This window comes from Cnephaeus nilssonii (genome assembly GCF_951640355.1).
Source record: "Cnephaeus nilssonii genome assembly, chromosome: 16".
Classification (NCBI taxonomy): Eukaryota; Metazoa; Chordata; class Mammalia; order Chiroptera; family Vespertilionidae; genus Cnephaeus; species Cnephaeus nilssonii.
This window is the reverse complement of record NC_137087.1, coordinates 37,910,506-37,926,314: the sequence shown is the minus strand read 5'-3', so window position 1 is coordinate 37,926,314 and position 15,809 is coordinate 37,910,506. Positions and strand designations below refer to the sequence as shown.

Here is a 15,809-nt window from a genome sequence, read left to right as displayed (position 1 = left end):
AGGGTATGAGGCAAAAACTAAAAAAATTTCAGGCAATGAAAGTTACACTGGATAATTCCCTCAGTGCAAACCGAATGACTAAAAAGCATAGTTTAACTCAGGAACACTTTTTTTTTTCTTCTGCAAAAAGTTTTATTGTTTCATTTGGTCCAATGCATGGGAGAGGTCTCCAGGGTGGTAAAAGGTTGCCTAGCAGTTTCCGGGAGAGGCTCAGGCAAAAGCTAGACACCAGAGGAATGCAGAGGGGCCCCTCAAAGGTCTCTGGGCCCCAAAGGCTCCTAGGCATGCTTGAGAGTGAGCCTCACTCAGCATAGCCTCAGGGCCAGCCAGCTGCGGAGGTGAGCCAGGTGTCGCCCATCTTCTTGAGGAGTTTCACCTCCTCGTCCCGGAAGTGATTCCCGGAAGTCACGAGCTGAGGGGGTAGAACCGGGGCCTGCAGCTCCCAAAGGGCCTGGTCTGGTTCCTCTCCAAGGCCAGGGCGGCTCCCATGGCGCCCTGAGTTTTACCCACTCGTCTTGGGGAGGCTCAGCACGTCCTGGAGAGAATGCGGCCGCCATGCTGGTTTTGCAACTTTAAGAGCCGCTCAGCGCCCTCACGCTTCTTCTCAGCCAACTCATGGAAGAAGTGGCCCATGCCCTCGAAAAAAAGAAGCCCAGAGAGAGGTAGGTGGGAGCCTGCAGATGCAGGCCAGGCGGTAGACGGCAGCCTCCCCCTCGGTGGAATAATTCTGATGGATTTGGGAGCTCATGGTTGTTCGGCAATAAGGAGTTAAGGTAGAAATGCAGTGTAGGCTGGTCTTGGAGGCTGAGGATGGCTGAGGTGGTTCTGAAGGTGGTGACTGGAAAAGAGGTTGGAGAGGGGTCGGAGGCTGGAAGAAGGGGCGTCCCTGAGTCTGCTCCGTCCAAACACTGCTGAGATAAGAGACAGATCCGGGACAGCCGAGGGCACTGCATTAGCAACACTTAATTTTCTCTCTTGCTCTCTGAGATTATGTCCTTTGAAAAGAATGATGGGCTGCTGGCACCATTTCAGTTCTGGTCTTACTGACTCTCTCATTGGTTGAATCCCAATGATTCTTATCATCTAAATGCCCTAAAGATCATACTCCACCATTTAAAAAATTCTTCCCATTTTCCTGGCTTTCCAAATCTCACTTCCTCCTTTCTGAATTTCTCTGGGCTTCTATAGAGCATCCTTTTGATCTTGGTAGGTACCAGTGTGGTGCTTGTCAGAGCAACTCACACTTGCAGCATGCACTCTAGAGGGGTTTGAAACTTGATCCTACTGTCTGCTAGCTGTGTGACCTTGTACAAGTTACTTAAACTCCCAAGACGACCTCAGCTTCCTCATCTGTAAAATGGGGATAATCATTATGGTCTCTACCTCACAGGATTCTTATAAATATTACATGAGTTTATATTTTTAAAGTGTTTAAAGCAGTGCCTGGCCCAAAATAAGCAGCGTGCGCATGTGTGTTTAAATTAACAGTCCCTCACCTGATATTGTGTTCCCATCCAACGTCGCTAATGAAGGAAGAAGGAATTAGTATTCGAGCTTACTATTCACTGAGACATGTGAACTGGCTCCTCTCTGTTCTCAAAAATAGAAATTCTGGTCCTTTTAATCAAAATGAATAGTTTTCAACCTCATGGACTCTACATTGTGAGGTATGAAGGTCAGTTATGAGGTTCATCCCATTACTGCTAATTGTGGTTAAAGTATGACATTTCAATATAAATATAAGGTTGAATTCTCAAGCACTCTCTTGATTGGGCATGAAAAAAAAGGGCAAGGTTGCAGAAAATGAATTGGCAACTTGGGAATCCCCAGGGTGTTTCCCATAAGGGCAGATCTCTGGTAACATGTTGGGCAAATGCTATAAGAGACCCACTTGTGTAAGCCATGCAATCCTTAGCTCTTGCTTAGTAGCTCCTTAAAATGTCCTTTGGGTATTTCATTACTTCAAACTTGGGTTTTTGTAATAAAAATTATAATGTCCTTAAGGTCAAAGGGCTGTGACTTATGAGTCCTTGAAACCCCTGGCATGGCTAGGAGTACTGCTCGGATCAATAAGCCCTCACTGCCTGAGCCAGTCTGGCTCAGTGGATAGAGCATCTGCCTGTGGACTGAAGGATTTGATTCTGGTCAAGAACACGTACCTCAGTTGCAGGCTTGATCCCCAGCCCTGGTCAGGGTGCATGTGGGAGGCAACCAATCGATATGTCTCTCTCCCATCCAAGTACTAACCAGGCCCGACCCTGCTTAGCTTCCAAGATCAGACGAGATCGGGCGTGTTCAGGGTGGTATGGCCATAGACTGATATGTCTCTCTCACATCGATGCTTCTCTCACTCTGTATCTCCCCCTTCTACTTTCTAAAAATCAATGGAAAAATATCCTTGGGTGAGGATTAACAATACATAAATAAATAAACCCTCACTGATAGATTTATTGTCAAGATGGGTAGGACAAAGTAATGCCAAATCACAGTTGGAGAAAACCTACAAATATTAATAAAACTCCCCACAATTCCTAACCCACTTCTTCACTGTTGCAACTCCTAAGAACACTGATTCCATCCCAATTCCTCTCATTCCATAATGAAAGGTGGTAAGAACCAGGAAGTGAGGGGGGTGTAATTATGCTAAGTAAAATAAGTCAGATGGAGAAAGACAAATTCTGTATGATCTCACTTATATGTGGAATCTAAAAAACACACAAAACAGACTCATAGAAACAGGAAATAGTGATTACCAGGAACTGGTGGTAGGGATAGGAAAATGGGGAAATGTTGGTCAAAGAATATGAACTTTGGGGGAATCTAATGTACAAAATGGTTAATAATACTGTATTATATACTTCAAAGTTGCCAAGAGAGCACAACTTACATGTCCTTAGGTAATGCTCTGGTGGTAATGGTTTTACTATATTTAAGTGTATCATTATTAATAACCTTAAACTTAAACAATGGTATATGTCAATTAGATCTCAATAAAGCTGACAGCGGTGGGGAGCGGGGGGCGGGGGTGGGTGGGTGGCTGGAAAAGACGTGAGGGACCAGTTTAGAGGTTTATTGAGTGTTGACTCCTGTTAGGAGAGCCCTGTTTGCGGATCTATTTTGAGTTCAGAGAGAGTGGCTTTTATGGCATCAGTCAGCACCAGGGGGCAGGAGAGAAAGTGACATGAATGGAAACAAGGACACACTCAAAAGGACTGTGTGAATAAATGACACGGTCCTTGGCACCTAATGGGTAGGCTATACATGTTACTTACATCTGCAAGTTTTAATGTCCTTTAAAAGGATTTCTTAATTACAGAAGTCCATGTTCAATGTAGAAAAATTTAAAAATACAGAGAAGCAATTGCTAATTCGTGAATCTCACCATAAAAAAAATAAGCACTGTTAAAATTTTGGTAGAGCATATTCTGTTCCCTATGTATGCATATCCTCAAGTGGGATCATAATACGTTCTTATTATTCTATGTTTCTCATAACTTTAATTGATAATATCCACTTTTTAAGCTCAACATATGATAATGAGTAGAGGAGAAAACTCTACCCAGTGTTCTAATTTTGGCTCTGACCTAACCAGCCCCTGGCAAGCAGCACGGCCTCTCCGAGTTTTAGATTCTTCATCTGTGAAATAAAGACTTTGAAGCCAATGCTACCTAAGGCACCTTCCACCTCCATCATTCTAATTGCTGATGAGTAATTAAAGGAAGACAGTGTGGTACAGTGGTTATTGCTCTGGCATCAGCTAGATTTTAATCCAAGCTCTACTTGTGAGGTTGTGGGCAGATCTTGACCTTTAAATGACTCATTATTGTTCCTCTAAAATGGGACTAACAGACCTAGCTGGTTTGGCTCAGTGGATAGAGTGATGGCCTGTGGACTGAAGGGTCCCTGGTTAGATTCTAGTCAAGGGCACATGCTGGGGTTGCATGCTCGATCCCTAGTAGGGGGTGTGCAGGAGGCATCTGGTCAATGATTCTCTCTCATCATTGATGTTTCCATCTCTCCCTCTCCCTTCTTCTCTGAAATCAATAAAAATATATTTTAAAAAATAAATAAAATGGTACCAATAATAATACACACCACTGAGGGTTGTTGTGAAAATTAAAAAGATAAGACATTAAACACTTAGAACAGTGTTCGACACACAATAAAGGCTCTACAAGCATTTATCTGTAGCTCTTATCAGTATAATAGCTCAGGTTCTGGCCTCCTGTGCTAACAGTGAAAATTAATACTAAGGAGTGGAGGACCGGCCAGAACTGATGTGGGTTGAATACCTGTGCTGGGCACTGTGCTGAGTTTTCTCATCTGCACAATCTTATGTAATCCTCAGAACAACTTTACTATCTATCTGCACGTACAGTTGCGAAAATTGAGTCTAAACGTGCCTGGGCTCATGTAGCTGGTGAGTGTCAAACCCAAAGAATACATGCTTTCAGCTAGCTTTGATTGGGCTGAGGGGCTAGTGAATTGCTCTAGTCTAGTTGGATGTTTCATTTCACACCTCAAGCCCAAGCATTTTAGTATCTTCCCCAGTGACACTCGGCAGGTATTTCTTTTTCTTCATTCTAATCACGGCACTTGAACAATTCCACTGTTTGGCAGTTACTTAAGAGACACAAGGGATTTCGTATTTTTTAACTGACCCCTGGATATTTAAGTCAATAGAAGATGCGAGTTTTATACAAAGAATTCATCCTCGTCTGAGAAATACAATTTTATGGTTGTAGCTGATGGTCTAAAAACTCCCCAAACCAAACAAAATAACAAAACCTCAGTGAAAGTAACTGGCTCGCCGAGTTCGTGAAACTGAAGAGTGTGATATTGTATCTTGTTGGTTTCCACATCCCTGCCGAAGGAGGGCCAAACGGAGTCGAGGGATTTGGGTTGGCCACTCTGGTTGACCGGCCATGTGCGCAAAAAAAGGCCATTTCATTTCTGGCTTTAGTGTTCTCTTCCAGGGAGGAAAAACTGAAGACGAGATCGAAATACCAAGTGCCTTCTAATTAAATGCCACCTCACTTTTATGGGGGCTGGCAGGCTTGATTAGCGACATCTGTTAGAGAACGGTTCCTCCCTGGCAGCCTTCAGTCTGCCGTGGGGTGCGTTTATGGATTCCCTCTAAAGCAAAATGTATGCAGCCAACTTCTTGCTCTGGCTGAGGTGCGGGAGAGGATGCAAGAATGCACCTAGCCATGAACAAGATAAACACTTCCAATAATGTATGCCTGGGGAAGGAGCCACAGCTTTCCGTGCTCAGATTAACGGTGCACAGACAGACGCCTCGAGACTCTCAAGGCATTTCCTTCCCAGCAGCCGGGCTGAGCTGGCGCCGGGCCTCGGGGAGGCTTGCGGCTTTCTCCCTGGGCCGGCCCCCGCCCCCGCGGGACCTCGGTCCGCCTGGCGGGGCGCACCCTGCAGGAGGCCAGCACCACGGCGGTCACGTACTCCGCAGAGGGCTCGCGCCCCAGCTGGGAGCTGGTTGGTCGCGGGACCGGGCCACGTGGTCCGGAGCAGATAAGGGGCCTCTCGGAAGCCGCACCCGCAATCCACGGGAGCTAGTGCCCAGCTGGGACAGCTGGGAGCCAGGCTCGAACTTGCACGGGCAGCCAGTAACCGGCTCTCTCTCTCGGTCCGACGCCGCTTCTCTGCCTAATGAGCTGCACCAGGTAGGTTCGCTGCAGACCTGCGCCCCAGAGCCCCGGGGTGCGGGCGGGCGGGCGGGCGGGTGGGTGGGTGCGGGGAGGTTGGGGCTGCGCTTCCCTTCTGTCCGCTCTGCCAGTGCAGACCCCGCGGGAGGGCACGCTGAATCACTGCTGAGTGGAATCTAGCAGGGGGAGGCCTCGGAGGCGGGGAGATTTGCTCGGTGCTCCTTAGGCGGAGCTGATTTTGGTAACCCGCATCCTAAAGGAGAAACTGTCTTCAGGAGAGTCAGCTTTAGTTCTGATTCCCTTATGGATTGCGACTGTCATCTCTTGGTCCCGCACCACGGCCCCGAGGACTCCTAATTCGAGGGAATGGCACTCTGACGTCGCCGGTTGGGTCGCTTATCTTGGGGAGAAAGCTACAGGACCATATTTGCATTCATTCGTCGTCCTCCACTCCTCTTATCACCGTTTGCCACCGCAAGCTCAGCGGCCCAGTTTGAGCAAATGATGATTTTTTGAACTCTTGGCCAGGATTTAAAATTTCGGGGAAATGGCTAAATGTTAAAACTGCCTTTTCTATACGTGCAAAAAGTAAAAATACAAAACAAACCTACAAAACAAACCTCCCAGCAAAACCATCTTAGATGGCTTCCTCAGACACATCTAGCAGACTTCTCTAAAAAGCCTTCCTGTTAAGGATTGTTAGACTCACAAATGTAGCTTTAGCTTTTATTCTTTTTTGTTCTAAGTTTGTAGGTCTTCCAGAAAAATCCCAGGACCAATAAAATAAATCCTGTGAAGGAACTTTTACTATCCATTTTGGGATAATGACCATTTGCCTGCTTGCTTAGTGCGGCCGTGAAGAGTTACTAAGAAATGTCATGTACAGTATACATACACCTCTTATCTGTAAGGCTAGGATAGGGAAGAAAAGTCCATACGCTTGGCAATACATACTGAGGTTAGCTAAGGGCCAGGGGAAAAATCCTACTTGAGGGGCACTTCTTAATTTAATATTGCTGAGCATAGTTTTGTTTAAATTTTAAAATAGCTTTATTATCTTTCTAGTTATAAATATCTATTGCCCAAACATTAGAAAATGCCCCAAAAGTACAAAGACAAAAAACAGATCACCTACAATCCTATCACCCAGAGATAATTAAATTTTTAGTGTATTTCCCATTAACATTGATATTTATATGTTCATATATATATGTAATATATATATTAAAATTGTTCAGTTTTCAGGTTATCGGCTTTTCCCACTTAAATGTGTCTTTTCATGGATGTCTTTGTACATGAAACAGATAGTGTGAAGTTTTTAAGTGCATGCACTGCTGGGTTGCATTTCAGTCGCTTGTGAGGAAGAGCATGATAATCCAAGTGCAGAGATAATTCTCTGTCTTCACTCTTTCCAGCCTTCTCACTCTCAAAACGGTTCCATGAGAACTTGTTTTTTTTTTTCCAAGTGTGTTACCTTTTCAGAGACATGTAATCAATTCAATAGCAAAATCAGGAAAGCAGCCAGAGGAAGCACAGAGTCTTACGGCTCCAGAGCCTGTCTGGTCATTGACATCACCGTAAGCTTTAAGAACATATGTAACTCCTTGTCCCCAACCCCAGAGGTTCTGCCTTAGTGGCTCTAAGTCCCAGGATTCTGCATTAAAGAAAAAGAAAGAAAGCCAACTCCTTAGGCCATTGTGACCAGACAGGTTTGAAAAGCACTGGTCCAGAACAGAGCCAATGGTTTTTAAAGCTGCAATAAAGATTACCCCTTCCAACCCTTTTATGTCTCAGATGGGGAATCTGAGCCTCCCCAAGTGTTTAAAGCAGTTAACCCACGGCCTTGTGGCCAGTCAATGGTAGAATCAAACATAGAAAGCAGATCTGATGATAATACTGTTTTCTCTTAATACATATGACAGCACCTCCCTGATACTTACTGTGCAGGCAATAATTTAGCCAATACAAAATAGTATGTGTGTATTTGGGAGCAGGGGAAGAGTATTCTAGATCCAGGTGACAAATACCCTTCTTCTTCTTCTATTCCAGAATGATCCAGGTTTTAGATCCACGGCCTTTGACAAGTTCAGTCATGCCAGTGGATGTGGCCATGAGGCTCTGCTTGGCTCATTCCCCACCTCTGAAGAGTTTCCTGGGCCCATATGATGACCTCCAACGAAGAAATTTTGTCAACAAATTAAAGCCCCTGAAACCGTGTCTCAATATAAAACAGGAAGCCAAATCCCAGAATGACTGGAAGGGTCCACACAGCCAACCCAAGAAACGGGTTGTGTTCGCAGATTCCAAGGGCCTCTCCCTCACCGCCATCCACGTCTTCTCTGACCTCCCAGAAGAACCAGCGTGGGATCTCCAGTTTGATCTCTTGGACCTTAATGATCTGTCCTCTGGCTTGAAGCTCCATGAGGAGAAAAATTTGATTTTAGACTTCCCTCAGCCTTCAATCGATTACTTGAGTTTTCGGAGCCACTTCCAAAAGAATTTTGTGTGTCTGGAGAACTGCTCTCTTCAAGAGCGAACAGTGACTGGGACTGTGAAGGTAAAAAATGTGAGCTTCGAGAAGAAGGTCCAGATCCGCATTACCTTTGATACTTGGAAAAACTACACCAATGTGGACTGTGTCTACATGAAAAACGTGTATGGTGGCTCAGATAGTGACACTTTCTCGTTTGCCATTGACTTACCCTCTGTCATTCCAACTGAGGAAAAAATTGAGTTCTGCATTTCTTACCAGGCTAATGGGCAGGTCTTCTGGGACAACAACGAGGGTCAGAATTATAGAATTGTTCATGTGCAGTGGAAACCTGATGGCGTTCAGACACAGATGGCATCCCAGAACTGTGCATTCTACCAGGTGCCCCCCAAGACTGAGTTAGAGTCAACCATCTTTGGCAGTCCGAGGCTGGCCAGCGGGCTCTTCCCAGAATGGCAGAGCTGGGGGAGAATGGAGAACTTGGCCTCTTATCGATGAATTAAGCAACCTAGTAAATTGTCTGGACCTGTCATAGTCCCCATGTACTTCTAGGTCTATAATATAATGCTCAATATTAGGAAGTCTTGGCTACTTTCCTTCAGTAGGTTTAGGTTTGAGCTTCGAGACCTGGCTACAAAAAAAGATAGCCACTTGGAGAATTTAGTGTTGGGGTCTATATGGATGATGCTGTCCAATTTTGCTATTATCAAGTAATAGCCTGGAATTCCATTTTTATCAAAGTAATACTTTTTCAATGCCATTTCTCCTTCCCTCTCAATTCACTAGCTTTCACATGGGGCAAGGAAAGGTTGAAGAAGGACAGTTGATGGTGAAGGAAAGCTGTGTTAATGGTATGAGGAACGTCTGGTAAAGTGTTCACTAAGGACTCTGTAGCTCGAGTCAGAGTAGGAGTGGGAGGTCTGATACTTAACTGTTGGTGAGAAATGTAAGATTATTTTGGGTTTTTAAGTTGGTTCTGCAGTTCTCTCCTGGGGAAGTAATTTGTAGAAGGGAGAAAAAGATCCAGTCTATGTGTTCTTGTGGAGAAAAACCAAACAAGCTTTAGGGGTGTTGGGTGGTATTGAAGAAAGGTGAATTATAACTCTGGAGAATCAAGATTTTAAGGGAAGCCTTTCTATTCAGACATGATTGATCAAAAGCCATGATTTGGGGGAAAGTTTAGGCAAATCTGGTTTTGTAGTTGTAATGTTATAAGTGACCTTGCTTGTGATCAAGGCATCATGCTTAGGTTCTCAGTAGAGAATGCTGCTTAACCAAAAAACCATGCCATCACCAGTGGCTAACAACTTGTAGGGACTCCGTCATGTCAAAGGTAGCTCTTTGCAAGTGCCTTGATGAAACCAGAATATTGTAGATGCTTATCCCAAATATCTGAAGGGTCATCTGATAACTCACGAGTGCTTGGCCTCATAAAAAGGTCCACTCTGTATACTGGCATTCCTCCTGCAATACTGTTGTGTCTTCGAGAGTGTTGTCAGTGTATACAACTCACATCCTTCATATTGAAGGTGACTTACGTTTCCACTACACTTTTTCGATGTGATGTTGGAAGTGAGGACTGACACTGATTCTCAATTCAAGAATCCAGTACCTTGCACATAAAAGTAGCATACTTTTTCTTGCCTATATCCGTCTTGTTGTTTTAAGTCTTTATACCAATTTCTTTGACGTCAAAATATATTTTTTAAGTGGATGGGAATTGTTTTGGATTATGTTGTAATATATTTGTTTTGAGGTATGCATAAATCCATCCTGTAAGATCTCAAGGACAGTAGTCCCTAAATGTTTGCTTCCATCACTTATGCATGTCCATTGCGAGGTGTTCAGAGAATGTAGTTAATTTTAACATGTGTGATCTGCCATGCTGAAAAGTGCTATTGGAATAACTCTGCTGTGACAGTATTTGAAGTTTGGTTAGCACCCACAATTTTTCTACTCTGAATGTTTCACTCTCCTATAGCTATCTTAATGAATTCACTTTAAGAATAAAAGTGTTTGACATAAGATCAAAGTATGTTTTCTTTGTCAATGTCATATTTAACCCTTTGCACTTGCTTGCTTTTTTCTCGATTACTGCTACCAATGCTAACCGTGTCGAGTCACACTCGACATCCGAGTGCAAAAGGTTAAGTAAGAAACCATGAACTGAAATTCTCCTGTTTAGTTTAAGGAGAACTGAGCGAGGTTAGTTTGGGTCACCTGAGGGTATTCACAAGTCCCCAGGCTTGTTGTGGGTGACTTCCTACTACCTGTCCTTTGGGGCTGGTGTCCAGGGGCAGTGCTGGGACTGTCCCCCTGACTGTCACTATCTGTGCTGACTTTTCATCATACATACTCTGCTGGGTCAGGGTTATTTTGGGGCCACTTCTTAGCATTAAGATGGGGGAGGAGATGGTGTGGGAAAGGCTGGAATGGCTTCTATCTCTTGAGCTCCAACACCTTCCTGAAGGGGCAAAGCTTGGAGCTGCACAGAGGCATGGTAGGGGGCAGTGGCTTCAGCTCCTTGGGGTGAGAGGCAGCAGGTCTGTGAACCTCAGTTTAGTTGCAGTTCTTGGCTAACATTCCAGAAAGCTTCTGGACAGTGTCTCTTAAATGTAAGGGGAAATAAACGACCGGCCTACTGAAAAGCCAAATTATGAAAAACAAATTATATCATGTCATAATATCCTTTTCTTCAGAAGTTGTAAACTATAGGCCTGTAGGCTGTATCTGGCTGCAGATGTATTTTATTTGACACAAGGTATTTTGTTTTTCTTTTTTGCATTTTAAAAAATCAGATTTTATTGCCAAGGTTAAACAATCAACAAACTACATTTATTAAAAATCTAATTTTTTCCCCTCAGAAAATTTGCCAGATCTTTTTTCTTGGTGACATCTACCTAGAATTGAATAGTAGCTGCCCCATTTAGATGAGGCACATGTCCCTACATGGAACATCTGACTTATGTTGTCACAGTTCCCACCAGCTGCTTCATTCTCTTAGATTATCTGCCTGACCTTTCTGGCATTGGAGGTCATTACCCTTATTATTTTCCCTCTGGCTCTCTATTCACGCTGATGGTTGGGTGAAAGAGAACACACTCGTCCCATGGGATAGAGAAAATCTCTTCTATGATCTTTTGTATGTAAGGGTATGTTAATGAGGATGCCTTAGGTTGCAAGGTGATCCCCTGACTCAACTAGCTGAAACAATAAAGAAAATTTATGATTCCATAAATACAAGTGCCAAAGTATTGTATTTTCAAAGTTGGTTGATTCAGTAGCTTTAAACTCTGGTTGTTGCCATGTTTTTGCCCTCTCATTCTCAATCTTTTTTATTTATTATTATTATTATTTAAAAATATTTTTATTGATTTCAGAGAGGAAAGGAGAGGGAGACACACAGAGAGAGAAACATCAATGATGAAAGAGAATCATTGATTGAGTGCCTCCTGCATGCCCCACACTAGTGATTGAGCCTGCAACCTGGGCATGTGCCCTGACTGGAAATCGAATTGTGACCTCCTGATTCATAGGTTGATGCTCAACCACTGAGCCATGCCGGCCGGGCCTCATTCTTTTTTATTTCCCTGTGCTAACTTGCTTCCTCATTATGAACTGGTGTCCACTTTTCCCAGCATTATATGCAGAAAGAACACCATCCAGTAGAAGAAGCTCATCTCTTTGTTGTGTCACTTTTTATGGCTGAATAACCTTTTCCCAGGAATTCATCCCACCATCCACCAAAGACTCCCCCACCCCCCACCACCATGTTTTACCAGACTTAAGACACAAGTCTGTGCATGAACCAAACCCTGGACAGGATAATGAGACTTTCTGATTGGCTCAGACAAGCCAGCATCCCCAGGCCCCTCTGCCCGATGCTAGCCTGGGGTTAGAGGAGGTCAGACGTCTGAATCACAAAATCTTTTTTTTTAAAATAAATCTTTATTGTTCAGATTATTACAGGTGTTCCTCTTCACCCCCCCCCCCCCCCCACATAGCTCCCCTCCACCTGATTCCCCACCCCACCCCATACCCTTACCCCCCCCGCCACTGTCTTCATCCATAGGTGTAAGATTTTTGTCCAATCTCTTCCTGCACCCCTCACACCCCCTTCCCCCTGAGAATTGTCTGTCGCCTCCCTTTTTATGTCCCTGATTCTATTATATTCACCAGTCCATTCTGTTCTTCAAATTTTTTTATTCACTTGATTTTTAGATTCACTTGTTGGTAGGTATGTATTTGATGTCTTTTTGTTGTTCATAATTTTTACTTTTACCTTTTTTTTTCTTCTTCCTCTTCTTAAAGAATACCCTTCAGCATTTCATGTAATCCTGGTTTGGTGGTGATGAACTCCTTTAGCTTTTTCTTGTCTGTGAAGCTCTTCGTCTGACCTTCAATTCTGAATGATAGCTTTGCTGGGTAGAGTAATCTTGGTTGTAGGTTCTTGCTGTTCATCACTTTGAATATTTCTTGCCACTCCCGTTTGGCCTGCATAGTTTCTGTTGAGAAATCAGCTGACAGTCGTATGGGTACTCCCTTGTAGGTAACTAACTGTTTTTCTCTTGCTGCTTTCAAGATTCTCTCTTTGTCTTTTGCCCTTGGCATTTTAATTATGATGTGTCTTGGTGTGGTCCTCTTTGGATTCCTCTTGTTTGGGGTTCTGTGCGCTTCCTGGACTTGTAGGTCTATTTCTTTCACCAGGTGGGGGAAGTTTTCTGTCATTATTTCTTCAAATAGGTTTTCAGTATCTTGCTCTCTCTCTTCTTCTGGCACCCCAAAAATTCGGATGTTGGTACACTTAAAGCCGTCCCAGAGGCTCCTTACGCTATCCTCACACTTTTGGATTCTTCTTACTTTCCGCCTCTCTGGTTGGGTGTTTTTTGCTTCCTCATGTTCCAGATCTTTGGTTTGACTCTTGGGGTACGGTGATCTACAGTTGATTTTCTGTATATTCTTTATTTCAGACAGTGTATGCATAATTTCTGACTGGTCCTTTTCCATTTTTTTGGTATTCTCATTAAGGTCCTTGAAGGTCTCTTCAAGTTTATCAGCGGTTTTTAGAAGATTCTTGAGTAACCTTATAAATGTGGTTCTGAACACTGTGTCATCCATTAGTTTACTTTCCTCCATCTCTTCTATTCGTGACCTGCTTCGGTGTCTCCACATTTTGGCTGCCTCCCTGTGTTAATGGAGTGGCTTTGTGTGGTCAGTGACCTATAGGGGCCGGTAGCTCAGCTTCCCCAATCTCCCTAGGTGGTCGCTCTTGGTACCCCCTTTTGTGGACTGAGTGCAAAGTCTTGGTGTTGTTAAGCCTTGATTGCTGTTGGTACACTGGGAGGATGTGACCTCCAGGCCAATTGGCTGTGAGGATCAGCTGTGTCTACACCGGGAGACAGCCTTATTCAACTAGACTTGCAAAATTGTAAAAGCTTCTGTGCTCAGCTTGGATGGGGCGGAGTTTCAGGGTGGAGTCTACAGCCTTGGCTTCCCGTCAGCCCCGCCCTATGAGGTTCCTGGGTCTCAGTGTCCCTCAGTGTCCCTCTGTACTCCCTGCAAGCACCTCTGAGAGAAAGGAGCCCTGGAGTTTCGCCCGCTGCCAAACAGTCTAGTCTCTCCCCCAATGAATCTGGATTCCCAGATTCTCGCCCGGAACTGGGTTTCAGTGCAGTCGAAACTGGGGCTCAGCGCAGTCCGGAGCTTTTGTCTCCTTCTTGCTAAGGCAATTCAGCGGCACAGTCAACAGTCCGTCCTCTGCGCGCATTCACGTGCACACCTCCGGAGCTCTGCCTTTCGCCGCTCCCCTGAGTTTCCGCCTTACAGCCCAGATTCCCCCAGTATGAGCCTGGCTTCCCAGGGTCTCGCCCGGAACTGGGGTTCAGTGCAGTCGGAGCTGGGGTTCAGCGCAATCTGGAGCTTTTATCTCCTTCCCACTAGAGAACGCCGGCCAGGCACTCAGCCACCCCGTCCTCTCCGGCTCCGTCCTCCCCGCATGCGCGCGCGCCCGTATCTCCGTACCTCAGGCTTTTATAGCTCCTCTGATTTTCCTTGTGGTTTTCTCTTTCCTTCTAGTTGTGGGCGTTTCAGTCAGCCAGCTTTCCTGTGGTTCTGGATGATGTCCGTTTTGACTTTTAGTTGTATTTTTGAAATTGTTTTGTGAGGCTGCAGATTAGGTGTTTACCTATGCCGCCATCTTGGTTTCTCTGAATCACAAAATCTTATAGAGGAAAGGCACAATGGAACTTCAGCATTTGCAAATGCCTTGAGTGAGAAATGGGCTGAGTGTCAGGTTTAGTTTTTTGCATGCCCCCTTCCCAGATTATTGACTTCTGAATTCTTAAAATTTTATATTTTAATGGAATAGAAAGCATAAGTGAAATGAATGGCAGCTACTACTCCCAACACAAATGAATCTCACAAACAAAATTAAGCAAAAAAGCAGGTCTCAGGCAATATATACAGTATAACTCATTTACACAAGGTTCAGAACTACACACAACTGAATATATACATTTTTAACAGATCTATCTATCTATCTATCTATCTATCTATCTATCTATCTATCTCTATATCTAAAGGAAAGCAAGGAAGTAAGTAGAATTTGGCATAGCGGCTACTTCTAATGGAGGAAGATGGAGGGAATTAGAAGGGATACAAACAAGGATTTAAAGATATTACTAACATCTTTAAGCAAAATTTTCTTGTATTATGATACATATTATTCCATATGTACTCATGCATGTGTATACATGTATACATATACTTTTATATATGTATTTATAATAAATTTAAACAGGTTTTATTAATACCTATAAGCACAGTATAAACTTTCCCATTTGCATCCTATATAAAACTTTTATTTTCAATATATTTTTGGGTAGGTAGGAATAATCTCTTTATTATACAGGGTGGGGCAAAGTAAAAAGTTTACAATTGTGAGTATGTGAAACCCAGAGTTTATTCTTTTATTATTATTTTATTAATTATTATATTACTAGTGGGCTTGTGCATGGATTCATGCACATTGAAAGGAAATTAATTAGAAGAAAGATTAATGCGGTAATTATGTTATTGCAAAAAATTACATGTCAAAATAGTATATATAATATAGTATTATAAAATTAAAACACACGTGCAATTGGCGCCAACAGGAGCTTTATATGTATTGCGCATGCACGAGTCAACGTTTATTTTTAAATTGCCAGTGCACGTCATATGTACCGGTCAGTTGGATGGTTGATGAATATATCACAATGTGATTCACATTGAATATCAACAAAAACAACCAAATTCACGATCGATAATTACAGATTGAAACACTCACGTGTGTTTGGTGCCAGTGAGAGCTTTACATGTATTGCACATGTGCAAGTCAACGTTTATTTTTAAATTGCCAGTGTGTGTCATATGTACTGGCCGGCCGGCTGGTCAGTCACTTAGCCTTATATATATATATATATATATATATATATATATATATATATATATATATAGATTTTTATCTGAATAACTATAAACCTACTCCCCCCTCCTGTAAAACTCTTAAGAATAGTGAATTGTTTTGGAACATCTGGATTTTGAAAGCATTGTTCTGCCAATCTTTAGGATGTGATTTGAATTCATGACAATGGCCATTTATTTGGATGTGG

General features: G+C 43.4%; 1 protein-coding gene across 1 annotated transcript; it reads left to right on the top strand.

The window, feature by feature from the left end:
- Positions 1-5,537: 5,537 nt before the first annotated feature.
- PPP1R3C (protein phosphatase 1 regulatory subunit 3C) lies at positions 5,538-11,163 on the top strand. The gene is made up of 2 exons (XM_079794028.1): positions 5,538-5,684; positions 7,716-11,163. The coding sequence occupies exons 1-2, from the start codon at positions 5,671-5,673 to the stop codon at positions 8,653-8,655; spliced, it is 954 nt and encodes a 317-aa protein (XP_079650154.1). The 5' UTR covers positions 5,538-5,670; the 3' UTR covers positions 8,656-11,163.
- The last annotated feature ends 4,646 nt before the right edge of the window (positions 11,164-15,809 follow it).